At 48.1% G+C, this 12620-nt stretch overlaps 1 protein-coding gene across 2 annotated transcripts in view; it reads right to left on the bottom strand.

Annotated features, from left to right (window-relative positions):
- Naa25 (N-alpha-acetyltransferase 25, NatB auxiliary subunit) overlaps positions 1-3392 on the bottom strand; it is a 56896-nt gene extending 53504 nt beyond the window's left edge. Inside the window, exon 1 of one of the 2 annotated variants that reach the window (XM_052755245.1) lies at positions 3261-3392. In XM_052755245.1, coding sequence (XP_052611205.1) covers positions 3261-3318 — 58 coding nt within the window. In that variant the 5' untranslated portion in view covers positions 3319-3392. Of the gene's footprint in view, positions 1-2928; positions 2948-3260 lie in introns of those variants that run through there. The other variant, XM_052755246.1, reaches the window with a different exon arrangement.
- Between the last annotated feature and the right edge of the window lie 9228 nt (positions 3393-12620).

Genomic DNA, 12620 nt, shown 5'->3' with positions numbered 1-12620 from the left:
GAGAATATGACCTGTCACTTCTGGTTAATAAATACATCCTGATGTTTGGCAATGTGAAATAATGTTTTTTATTGAACAATTCAAAACACTATTAATTGTAACTGAATGTAAGACCAACAGGGTTCTCCTTGGTCTTCAAGAACAATGTTATGAATCTAATTATTCTTAAGTTTTGAGTCTTTTGTAAAAGTTCAGAAAAAGGAGAAGTCTGCAGGCGGTATCTGTGTAAGGGTGTGATTCACAAACCATGAACCCTAAATTTAGGTTTTACTTTCTATTACCCAGAAGCAGAAGGGCAGCTGCAAGCCAGAGGCTAGCCTGGTCTACACAGGGACGTTTCTGCCTTCTGCAAAGGCAGAAGAATGTGCAGCAATGGGGAATCGGAGGCCTCCTCCTGCTAGCCTTCGCCTCTGTGGTCTACAGCAAATCAAAGTGATGCAATTTCTAGCACAGTGGTGAGTTAGACAGTGTGCTTGGGCCGGGCCACGGTGGACCATACCCTTAATCCCAGCACTTAGAAGGCAGAGGCAGGTGGATGTCTGTGAGTTTGAGGCCAGCCTAGTCTGCAGAGTGAGTTCCAGGGCAGCCAGGGCTACACAGTGAAACCCTGTCTGGAAAAAAACAAAAAAGACAATGTATCTGGAGTTCAAACCCAAGTTCAGGAAGTATTAGCCCTAGAGAAATACATAAGAACAATAAAATTTGTTTCTCCAGCTGTTTAGGTGTGTGTGTGTGTGTGTGAATCTGTGAGGTTAAATGAGATAAAAGCCCAGGTAAAGCACAAGGATACTGACTGACTTAAGAACCTTATCATAACTGACTGGCTGTTCTGAACCTTCTTTTATTATCATTCAGTGTACAGGGCCACAACGCTAGAAACAGGTAATGTGAAGGTAAGCCATCACATAACACAGCACCTAAGGGCCAGCGAGATGCCTCAGCAGGTGAAGGTGCTTGCTGCCACTCGTGACAGCCTGAATTTAATCCCAGAATCCACATGATAGGAGAGGACCAACTCCCTCTTGCAAGGTGTCCTCTGAACTCCACAGGCACGCAGTACCATTGTGTGACCACACCCACCACACCCATTCAAAACATATTTCTTCAACAAGTGTAATTAAAAAAATGCACCAAACACATATATAAAATTATGACCACTGGTCGGTGGTGGCGCAGGCCTTTAATCCCAGCACTCAGGAGGCAGAGTCAGGTGGATCTCTATGAGTTCGAAGCCAGCCTGGTCTACAGAGTGAGATCCAGGACAGGCACCAAAACTACACAGAGAAACTCTGTCTCAAAAAAAAAAAAAAAAAAATTATTACCATTATCACTGGGCATAGGGCCACATGCTTGTAATCCCAACAGCTGGGAGGCAGATGTATAGCTGAAAGTTTGAAAGGTGTATGTAAGGAGTTCCAGGCTAGCCAGGACTACTTAGTGAAACCTTGACTTAAAAAAGAACAGCCAGGTGATGGTGGCACATGCTGTTAATCCCAGCACTTGAGAGGCAGAGGCAGACAGATCTCTGAGTTCAAGACCAGCCTGGTCTACAGAGCGAGTTCCAGTACAGTCAAGGTTAGGCAAAAAAAAAAAAAAAAAAAAAAAAAAAAAAAGTCTCAAAAAACAACACAAAGCCAGTGTGATGGTGGTGAGTCTTTAATCCCAGCATTGAGGAGGCAGAAAGCAGGTGATCTCTGTGAGTTCCAGGCCAGCCAAGGGCTACATAGTATGATCTTCTTAAAAAAAAAAAAAAAAAAAAATTGAGAAAAAGGAGCTGGAAAGAAGGCTCAGGGTTTTTTGTTTTGTTTTGTCTTGTTTTTCCAGACTGGGCTTCTCTGTGTAGCTTTGGAGCCTGTCCTGGAACTCAATTCTGTAGACCAGGTTGGCCTCGAACTCACAGAGGTCTGCCTGACTCTGCCTCCCGAGTGCTGAGATTAAAGGCCTACCCCACCACCGCCCGGCTAAGGCTCAGTTTTTAAGACCACTGGCTACTCTTCCAAAGGACCCCACTTAAGAGTCCCAGCACCCACAAGGTGGCTTACAATAATAGTCTGTAACTCCAGTTCTAGGAGATCCTAATGCCCTCTTTGGGCACCAGGAATGCACACCAAGTGCACCGACATTATGAAGGCAAAATACCCATAGATGTAAAATAGTGGAAAAGAGAGGAAGAAAAAAAAAGGTAAAGGACAAAGAAAAAAAAGGCAAATACCAACTTGCTAGAAACACAAGCGACCACTCTGCCAAGGAAAAAAAAAAGCCTAAAAACAAATTAAAAAGCCAAAACGCAGTGCCACACTGAAAACGTGAGAGGTCTACTTTAGCAAAAATCACTGACCTTGAGCCTTCCCCATCATTACCTGAGACAAGACCATACAACCATCAATGAGGAAAAAGCAACGCAAAAAAAGGAACCACTTCCAATAACAGACCAGCTCAGTTACTGCAAAGTGTTTCTGACTCAATTCCGTCATTCTTTCATCCCACCAGGGTTAGGAAGACGACATCAAGGTCCATCTTCCAGCCTGTGGGTTTGGGGCGAGCGCCGTGGGGAGGGGGGACCCCACTAAGCACGCGGAAGGCAAGCTGTAGAGAAAAACCTCAGACACGGTGCAGAAAGGAAAAACCTCCCAGCAGCCCGGGGCCCGCACCTCCGACACCAGCTATTGCCATCTCGTCCCCGCTATTCTGGGCCCGCGACCCCCTCCCCCCGCCTCCCACGTGTGCCCAGAGCAGCTGTTGCTGCAGCGAGGAGCATGAGGATGGGGTTCGAGCTGGGTGACCTTGCATCAGCCCCCTTCCCTTCTCGGGGCCTCAGTTTGTCCACGTGCACCAGACGATACACCCAGTCAGACAAACCCCGGGTCCTGAGCCTAGTTAACAGAACCACTATGACTGGAGCATCTCCCCTTAGGAAGGCGCTCCCACCTCATGCCGGGGCCGGTTGTCACCTGCAAGAATGACCACGGCCTCCCTGGGAGCGGCTGGATGAAAGCGACCTAGTGGTAGCGCTGATCTCGCTGGAAAGGCGCGTCCCGCGCGTCCTGACAGCTGCGCGCACCCGCCGATGCCACCTCAGGGACGAGCGTCGCCGGGCCGGAGCCTACGCGAGGCCGAGGCTGCGGCCTAGCGACCCGCGCGGCCCGCCCCCTCGCCGCCCCAGACCGCGCGCGCCCCCGGCGGCCCTCCGGGGCCTTCGCCCGGGGCAGGGCAGGCCTCGGCTTGCCGCACTGGCCAGCAGGCCGGCTCCAGGTACTCACCGTAAATGGGCCGGAGGCGCCGGTCGTTAGGGTCCTGCACATGGCCCCGCGTCGCCATGATGACAAGCGCAGAACCGCAGTGCGCACGCGCCTGGCAGCCCCCGGGGAAGGGGCCGTTAAAGGGCCAGCGTCGATCTCGCCCGTGTATCGCGATAGCGGAGGGGGCGCTGCGACGGAGTACGCCTGCGCAGAAAAGGAAGCTCGCCTCCCCTTTAATTGGCGCTGTGGTTTGATTTTTGCCGGTAGAATAATCTGGCCCCCAGGGGCGGTTGATGGGGTTGAAGGCTTTTTTTTTTCCCCTTGAGAGGGAGAGGCGTGGAAAGCGAAAACGCGACTTAATTCCATTGACGCTGCATCTTGAAGAACCAGTTGGTCTTGGCTTTGATTCTGGAGCTGCCGGGAACTCCTGGAGGAGTTCTGAGAAAGAACTGAGAAAGAGAGCTTGCTCAACAGTGAAACTACAGAAAGTTTACGAGCCCCTGCCCTGAACTCAGTTCCCGTGTGTGTCCAGACACTAGTGAAAGCTGTTTTTAATGAGATAGTTTAATATTCAAAATGCGCTAGACGTTATCATTACCTTTCTTCTTTACAGATTTAGTCACACCACACAAGGTTATGAATGCTAATTATTTACCAAGTCATTTTAGGCGTCAAGAACTACAAGGAGCTTAAGGTGCACACTTTTAACCCCAGCACGGGGGTGGGGGGGAGGCAGAGGCAGGCGGATCTCTGTGAGTTCGAGGCCAGCCTGGTCTACAGAGCGAGATCCGGGGCAGCTAAGGCTAGGTAGAGATCCTGTCTGAAAAAAAGAAAGAAAAAAAGAAAAAGAAAAAAGTTTCCCTACCAGGTGGTTGCCTGCAATTTTGTTTGCTGACATTCCATATAAATCTTCCTCCTTACACTAACAATTTTGCCCACAATTCATGGTGCCTCTTCTCCAGCAGCATGTTACAACTTGGCTGCCCTGACACTTGTACAGAGAAGTGAAACTAGGTTGCTTTTTTCTTTTTTTTTTTTTTTTTTTGGTTTTTCGAGACAGGGTTTCTCTGTGTAGCTTTGCGCCTTTCCTGGGACTCACTTGGTAGCCCAGGCTGGCCTCGAACTCACAGAGATCCGCCTGGCTCTGCCTCCCGAGTGCTGGGATTAAAGGCGTGCGCCACCACTGCCCGGCTAGGTTGCTTTTTTCAAAGCCACTGAGTAGTGGTATATAAGGTGTATACATCTCTATAACCCCGGCCCTGAGGAAGCTAGGAAAAGCGGATAGAGTCAAAGCCAGTCTGGGCTAGCTACATACTAAGACCCTGTCTCAAAGGAGAGGGAGAGAGAGAAGAAATGATACATGTTGAAGTCGATTTGGTGTAAGGATTTAAAACATTACACAATGTATACTTGTGTCACAAAAATACATAGTATCTTATACATATGTATAACTGTTTTACTGAGTCAACTTTAAGTTTTGAAGGCTTAAGATTGACTATTTCATGTGTGTGTCTGTGTATATGTGTGGGGGCACTCCACTGCAAATGTGGGGGGCAGGGTGAAAGAACAGTTCTCTCCCTGTACCATGGGGATGTTGGTGACAAGCAACATCAGGCATGGTGACAAGCACCTTTACCTTCTAAGCCATCTTGCTGCCTGTCCTTTAGAAACAATAGGAAAAAAGCAGATACTAGAGGCACACGTCTTTAATCCCAGCACTCAGGAAGCAAAGGTAGGAGGATCTCTGTGTTTGAGGCCAGCCTGATCTACAGAGTGAGTTCCAGGACAGCCAGAGCTACAAAGAGAAAAACCAAAAAAAAAAGGACCCAGGTTCAAGTCCCAGCACCACAACTGTCTGTGACTCTAGTAACTCTAGTTCCAATGGATCTGAGGCCCTGTTCTGACCTCTAGGCACTGCATGCCGGTGGTGCACAGACATACAGACAGACAAAATACTCATACACATAAATAAATAAATGCTTTAGTTTTTAAAAAGTTTACATCCAAATGAAATACACACCAGAATCAGCACCCACACACCACACACGACTTGCCCTAGGCTCAGAGGTTTGGTTTTTTTGTTTTGTTTTGGTTTGTTTTTTTTTTTTGTTTTTGTTTTTCAAGACAGGGTTTCTCTGTGTAGTTTTGGTGCCAGTTCTGGATCTCGCTCTGTAGATCAGGCTGGCCTCGAACTCACAGAGATCCACCTGGCTCTGCCTCCTGAGTGCTGGAATTAAAGGCACATACCACCACTGCCCGCTGACTTGGAGGTTTTTTTAACTCAGTAGGTCTGGGGTAGTACACAGAATTTTTTAAATATCTGTGTGTGCGTGTGTGTGGGCATGTGTGCCTGAAGAGCCCAGAGGAGGATGTCAGCTGTCCAACTCTATCCTTCTCCATCCGTACTCACTTGAGACAGGGTCTCTCAGCTGAACTTGGAGCTGACTCGTTTTTTTCAGCTGGGCTGGCAGCCAGCAAGTCCCTCCAGTCCCCTGCAATCCCCGTATCAGCTCACAATCCCACCCCAAGCATTGGCTTTAGACACACTAAGTTAAACCCAGCCTTTCCATAAAGATCAAAGTCAAGTCCTCATGCTTGTTCGTCAGGCTCCTACCCATCGAGTCACAGCCTTGACTTACTGTTTTTTTCTTTTTTTCCTTTTGGTTTTTCAGAGATCTGCCTGCCTCTGTCTCCTGAGTGCTGGGATTAAAGACGTGTGCCACCACCGCCGGCCATTTTTTTTTTCTTTTATGTGTATGAGTGCTTGCTTACATGTATGCCTGTGCACCACATGTGTGTGTGTGGTGCTATCAAAGGTTAAAAGAGTGTGTTGGATCCCCTGGAACTTGAGTCACGGCAGGTTTTGAGCCACAGAGTGGGTGCTGGCAACCAAACTCTGGTCCTGCAGAGGAGCAAACAGTGCTCTTACCTGCTGGGCTAGCCCTCCAGCCTCTAGTTCTGGATTTTTGAGACAGGGTCTCATGTAGCCTAGCCTGGCTTCAAAGTCCTGATCCTCCTGCCTCGACTTCCTCAATTCTTAAACTACAGTTGTGTGCCACCACACTAGCTTGGGGTTCTGTTATGATTGGTTTGGTTTGCTTTTGTGCTTCCGGGAAATTGGACCTGGACCTCATGCATGCTGGGTGAGTGCTCTACCACGAAGCCACATTCCCAGCACTCTTTTTACTTTTGATTTTTAGACAGGGGACCACACTGAATTGTCCAGGCTGGCCTTGAACTTACTCTGCAGTCCAGGCCATCCTCTTCACTCAACCTTCCAGGAAACTGGACTACACACCTGCCCCACCGTGCCAGCCTGATTCACAGCGAAGTCTGTGACCCAAACACTCTGCTCGAGATCAAGGCTGAGCAACCTGTTGGCCAAATCCTAATAAGCTTAACACTTCTTCTTGTACAAACCTTGAGCTAAGAATGGCGTTTTTACTTGTAAATTGATGAAAAACCAAAGTCATTCTTGCTGGGGATGTCAGTGTGCATCTTTAATGCCAGCACTCTGGAGGTAGAGGCAGACAGATGTCTGTGAGCTAGAGGCCAGTCTGGTCTATTCAGCAAGTTCCTGGACAGCCAGAACTACATAGAAAGACCCTGTCTCAAAAAAATTTTTTTTTTATTTTAAATTATATGTATATGTCTGTGTGGGTTGGTGCAGATGAGTACTAGAGCCCAAGGCGGCTAGAGGCATTGCATTTTCTCTGGAGCTGGGGTGGTGGTTGTGAGCTGCCCCACATGGATGTTGGGCGACTTAGATCCTCTGCAAGAGCAGCCAGTGCTCTTGCCTGCTGAAGCATCTCTCTGGTACTGAGGCTCTCTCATCTTCTATTTATCTAGTTTTCATTTTAAGGCTTTTATTAGCTATGTGTGTGTGTGTGCATGAGTGTATGCCCAGGGGTATGCACAAGCACACAAGAGACCCAGGAGCGGCATCGGGTCTGTTGGCTTCTGGCCTCTCTGGTCACCAAGCACACATGTGGTAGCAGACATACAAGCGAGCAAGCATTCACACAGATAAAATAAAAATAACAACAAATAAATGGATAATGACAGCTGCAGTTGACTTTGAACCTACACACACACACACACACACACACACACACACACACACACACACACACACGCACACGCACAAGCACACACACTAATTAAAGTAAATCTTGCTGAGCCCTGCTCTAGATTGTCGAATGGTCTTTAAACAAGCAAATAACCCAAAGATAAAGTCCCCTGAGCCAAGCACCATGACGCTTGGCTGTAATCCCATCCTTTGAAGATGGAGAGTTCAAGGCAAGCCTGGGCTATATGAGACCTGATCTCAAACCAACCAACCAACCAACAAAGCAAAGCACCCTACCTACTATCCATACCAGGTATGGTGGTCCACACTTTTAATCCTAGCACTCAGGAGGCAGAGGCGGGTGGATCTCTGTGAGTTCAGGACAGCCTAGGACTACAGAGAAACCTCGTCTCAGAAAATTAAAAAAAAAAAAATTGAATGTGTAGAGCAGAAAAACAAACCACTTTTGGGTGTAGGGAGAGGAAGGATGGAGCTGAGCTGTCTCTGTTCTCAGTGTAGCATGGGACCAGCCTGGTAGCTAGCTCCCCAGACTTGGCAAGGCTAGAGGTACCAGGGACCTCCTAAGAGAAGCTTCCAGCCCTTACCGGCTACCTGTCCTTGTACGCTGAAAGTCTGCTTAGGGTCTAAGCAGGATGAATCATACCTCCTGCCTTTCCCATTCCCATCCTTTGTCTTCAGACCCTGAGAGGGAGGCCAGGAGCCAATTGTGGGCCTGTCCTTACCTGCCCTGCAGAAGGCAGCTTCTACACCCTTTCAAAGAAAGGCCTGAGTCATTTCAGGGCCGGAAGGGACGCCCTAGGATGGTAAACACCCATGTCTGTTCTACTGTTGGGAACCCAGAACATCCACAGATGACACTAGGGGCATTATGAAAAGTGTTTGGCATGCAGTAGGTGCTCATTAAATGGTGCCTTCAACTTCCCCACTTAGCTCAGAGGAGTTACCTCATTTGGGGCAGAGCTGCTCTTGGGAGAGTCCTTCTTTGTAGGACATGGAGGTTGCTGGGTGCATTGCACTGGGCATCACAAGCTGGGGGTACAGCTTTTTTTTTGGGGGGGGGGGTTGAGACAGGGTTTCTCTGTGTAGTTTTGGTGCTTGTCCTGGATCTCGCTCTGTAGACCAGGCTGGCCTCGAACTCACAGAGATCTGCCTGGCTCTGCCTCCCGAGTGCTGGGATTAAAGGCATGCGCCACTGCAGCCCAAGCTGGGGGTACAGGAAGTGATGCTGATGCAAGACTTGGATGTGGTGGCTCTGGGTGTCTTGCCCAGTGGACTCTCCTAGTTTTTCTCTTTGGTTTTGACCTCCTGGTACCTACCTCTGCCCAACCTTTCACCCCTAACAGAATCAGCAGAAAAGTGGTGTGTTTGCCAGAAGACAGCATCAGATGCTCTGGAGCTGGAGTTACAGTCCGGAGTCACCACGTAGGTGTTGGGAATTAAACCTTGGTCTCTGCAAGGGCAGCCAGTGTTTATTGCTCAACCATCTCTCCAGCCCCCAAAATAATAAAAAATAAATCTTAAAAAAGAAAAGAGTTAAGATAAAGATAAAGTGGTTATGGTCATGCTCTGCAAATATTTAAGGAGTGAATTTTCCTCACCAAAAAGGAGAAAGGAGGCTTGCATCCCCTTGCTAGCTTAATCAGGAGCCGAGGTTGTTTGTTGCAATTCTAACTGTGTCCACCAGGTGGCACACGAGGACGAAATTGCCTCGGCCATTTTCAAGATTAGAAAAGACTTAATTTTTCTTGTTTAAGAAAAGACAGTAGTTGTGATTTTTTTTTTTTTGGGTCAGATGTATATCATTTTTTGTATTTTTTCTTGGAATTTAGGTGTGTTAAGGAGCATGTTATCGTGGGTGCACATGTGTATGCGTTCCTGACTATCCGCCAGGCACCCTCTTTACTGTATTTTTAGGCAGGGTCTCTCACTGGGACGCGATTCTGGCCAACAAGACCATGGGCTCACTGGCCAGAGATCCCCAAGGGTCTGCTTGTCGCTGCCTCCCAGCACTGGGGATAACAAGCCTGTGTCTCTATGCACGGCTTTCTACACGGGTTAGAGGGATCAAAGTCGGGTCCTTGCATTTATTTGCTTTGCGAGCATTTGACCCACTTAGCCAACCTCCCAGGCCTATTTCTGGAATTTCGGAGACTGTCTCACTGTGAAGCCAAGGTTGGCCTCAAATTTACAGCAATAATCCTGCCTTAGCCACCGAGAGTGCTGAACTTAAAGCTGTGAGTTGGCTTTGTAAAGTGCATTTTTAACTTTTCTTTTTCTTTTCGTTTTCTATTTTATTTAGTTAGTTAGTTAAGGTCGCACTGCGTAACCCTGGCTGTCCTGGCCCATGCTATGTAGATCAGGCGGGCCTCAAACTCACAGAGATCCTTCTGCCTCTACCTCCGAGTACTGGGATAAAAGGCAGTCGCCATCATTCCCAGCCTCGTGTGTATAACCATTTTACATGTTATTTAGGTGTAGTTCAAATGTCATCAAATCCACCTGCTTTTGCTATGTTGACAGTTTCTCACATAGCCCAGGCTGGCTTCCAATTCACTACATGACCAAGAATGACCTTGAAGCTGGGCATAGTAGTGCACACCTCTCATCCCCGCCCTGGGGGGGCGGGGCAGAGGTAGGCAGGTCTCTGTGAGTTTGAGTCCAGCCTGGTCTACATAGCCACAGCTATGGGCTTTGTAGAGACCCTGTCTTAAACAAAACAAAACAAAAAACAACAAAACCAAAACCTCGAACTCCTAAGCCTCCTGGCTCACTTCCCAGTTGCCGGGATGTGAGTTGTTTCGTCATCTAAGGTTTGGTTAAGTATTTCCTTATTAGACTTCACCAAGGCGGTGCCAATTTGTGCTCTCTCCACACGCAGGTAAAAGGTGAGCTTTTCTTGTCCACACAGTCCTTTCTCAAACATTTAGGTCTTTGACCATTTTGTGGTGAAAAGTATGTCCTGCTCTCCATGCTTCTGAAGTCATGAGTGTTAATTTGCGTACTTTCAAATGTTTGAACTGAATTGGCTGCTTTTTTTTTTTTTTTTTTTTTTTTTTTTTGAGACAGGGTTTCTCTGTGTAGCTTTGATGTCTGTCCTGGATCTCGCTTTGTAGACCAGGCTGGCCTCAAACTCATAGAGGTCCGCCTGCCTCTGCCTCTCGAGTGCTGGGATCAATTTTTCCCCCAGTAAACTGTTTGCTCTCTTGCTGTGGGATTTTTTTATTTCTTTGTTTTTGAGAAAGGGTATCTCTCGCTATGTAGCTGTAGCTAGCCTGGAACTTGCAACGATCCCCCTGCCTCTGTCTTCTGGGTGATGGATTAAGTTGAAGTCACCATGTAATTTTTTGGTTGGTTGTTTTTGTAGGGTAAACCCCAGAGCTGTAACACAGTTTTCAAACACAGTTTCTCTGTGTAACAGCTTTGGCTGCCTTGGAACTCACTCTGTAGACCAGGCCGGCCTCGAACTCAGAGATCCGCCTGCCTCTGCCTCCGGAGTGCTGGGATTAAAGGTATGTGCCACCACATCCGGCTTCTTTTTTTAAAGTAAGGTTTTGTGTGGCCCAGACTGGTCTTGAGTTCCTATGTAGCTGAGAATTACCTTGAACTCTTGATCCTCCTGCCTCTACCTCCTAAATGCTGAGATTACATAAGTGTGCCACTGTGGTGGGCAGGGGTGTGTGCTTTCTTAGGTAGTGCTAGGAGAGAAAACTGAGTTTTCTAAAACAACAACAACAAGAAACAAAAAACAACAACAAAACAAACAAACAAAGAAACCCAGATTAAGATGCACGGGATTCTAAGCCATCTCCAGCTGTGTGCCTCTGCAGACTCCAGGAGGCTCTGTGCAGCCACCCATGGATGAAGCTGTCAGGGGAAGGGGTGGAGCCACAGCGCCTGGGAACTCTGCCTAGTAACCAGACAGCCTGGAAAGTGTCCCAGCATGCTCCGAGGACGATGGTCCAATCCCTGTCCTCCTCATGAATATGTATGAATCCCCAGATGTCAGCTGAACCCCCTCCTTCCTGCTCAAACACCACAAAATCCTCTCTCTCTCTCTCTCTCTCTCTCTCTCTCTCTCTCTCTCTCTCTCTCTCACTTGTAGACAAATTTCTAAATGGTCTTGTTAAATAAAAAATACGGAGCCAGATATAGGGGTGAAAACCTGAGAGAGATCAGGGAAATAGGAAAAGCCACAGCTAACCTCACCTCACCAACTCTGCAGCTTTCAAAAGTAGAAATTCATTCTCTCTCTCTCTCTCTCTCTCTCTCTCTCTCTCTCTCTCTCTCTCTCCCTAACTCTTGCCCCAATAGCTGGCATCATCTTGAGCTCTCCGCTTCAGGACTGGAAAAATAATGTGCATATAGCATTTCAGGGCCCGAGGCTACACCCACGGAAAGTTCCAGAGCCTAGCACCTCCAATAGGAACCTGGCTTCTAGCAGTGGTTTCGAAACCATGTCCCCAGCAATCATGGATGTCCCCGTGACTACGGAAGAAAGGAAAGAAGGGCTGGGGCAGGCACTTGGTGCCTCGTGGAGCTTGTGACCTCCAGCACAGAAAGGAAAGAGGCTGCATGTGCAGCTCAGTGGACAGTGTTTGTCTAGCAGGTGCAACGAACCGGGTTCGAGCCCCAGCACCATGTAAGGTGTGGGGGCACACACCTGTGACTCCAGCACGTGGGAGGCAGAGGTAGAAGGTTCTCTACACATTCAGCCTGATCTACATAGTGAGTGCCAGGCCAGCGAAGGCTGTATAAGGAAGCATCTCAGGAGAGAGAGGGGTGGAGAGACTGAGGAATTTAGCTTACCCAAAGGTTACCACCTGAGAGATAAGTGCAATGGGATCTCTCTCTCTCTGTCTCTGTCTCTCTGTCTCTGTCTCTGTCTTTTGGGTTTTTTTTGAGACAGGGTTTCTCTGTGTAGGTTTGGTGCCTTTCCTGGAACTCACTCTGTAGCCCAGGCTGGCCTGGAACTCACAGAGATCCGCCTGGCTCTGCCTCCCGAGGGCTGGGATTAAAGGGATGCACCACCACCGCCCAGCCACAATGTGATCTCTTGATGTCATGAACTACTTAGTCTGAGCACGGCACCTCACACCTAGAATCCCAGTGTTTGGGGGACTGAGGCAGGTAGACTGTCTTGAGCTTGAGGCCAGCCTGGGATACAGATTGGGACCATTAAAAAAAATAACAATAGCAAACAAAACCACAAATAGACAGTAAGAAGGTCTGCAGCTCTTGTTCTGTTTTTTTTGTAATGAAGAGTAAAGGCATGGATGTATGCATACACACAC

Source organism: Peromyscus californicus, unplaced genomic scaffold, assembly GCF_007827085.1.
Source record: "Peromyscus californicus insignis strain IS unplaced genomic scaffold, ASM782708v3 Scaffold_2__1_contigs__length_46816999, whole genome shotgun sequence".
NCBI classification, from domain to species: Eukaryota; Metazoa; Chordata; class Mammalia; order Rodentia; family Cricetidae; genus Peromyscus; species Peromyscus californicus.
Note: the sequence above shows the minus strand (reverse complement) of the source record. Positions and strands in the feature narration are given on the sequence as shown.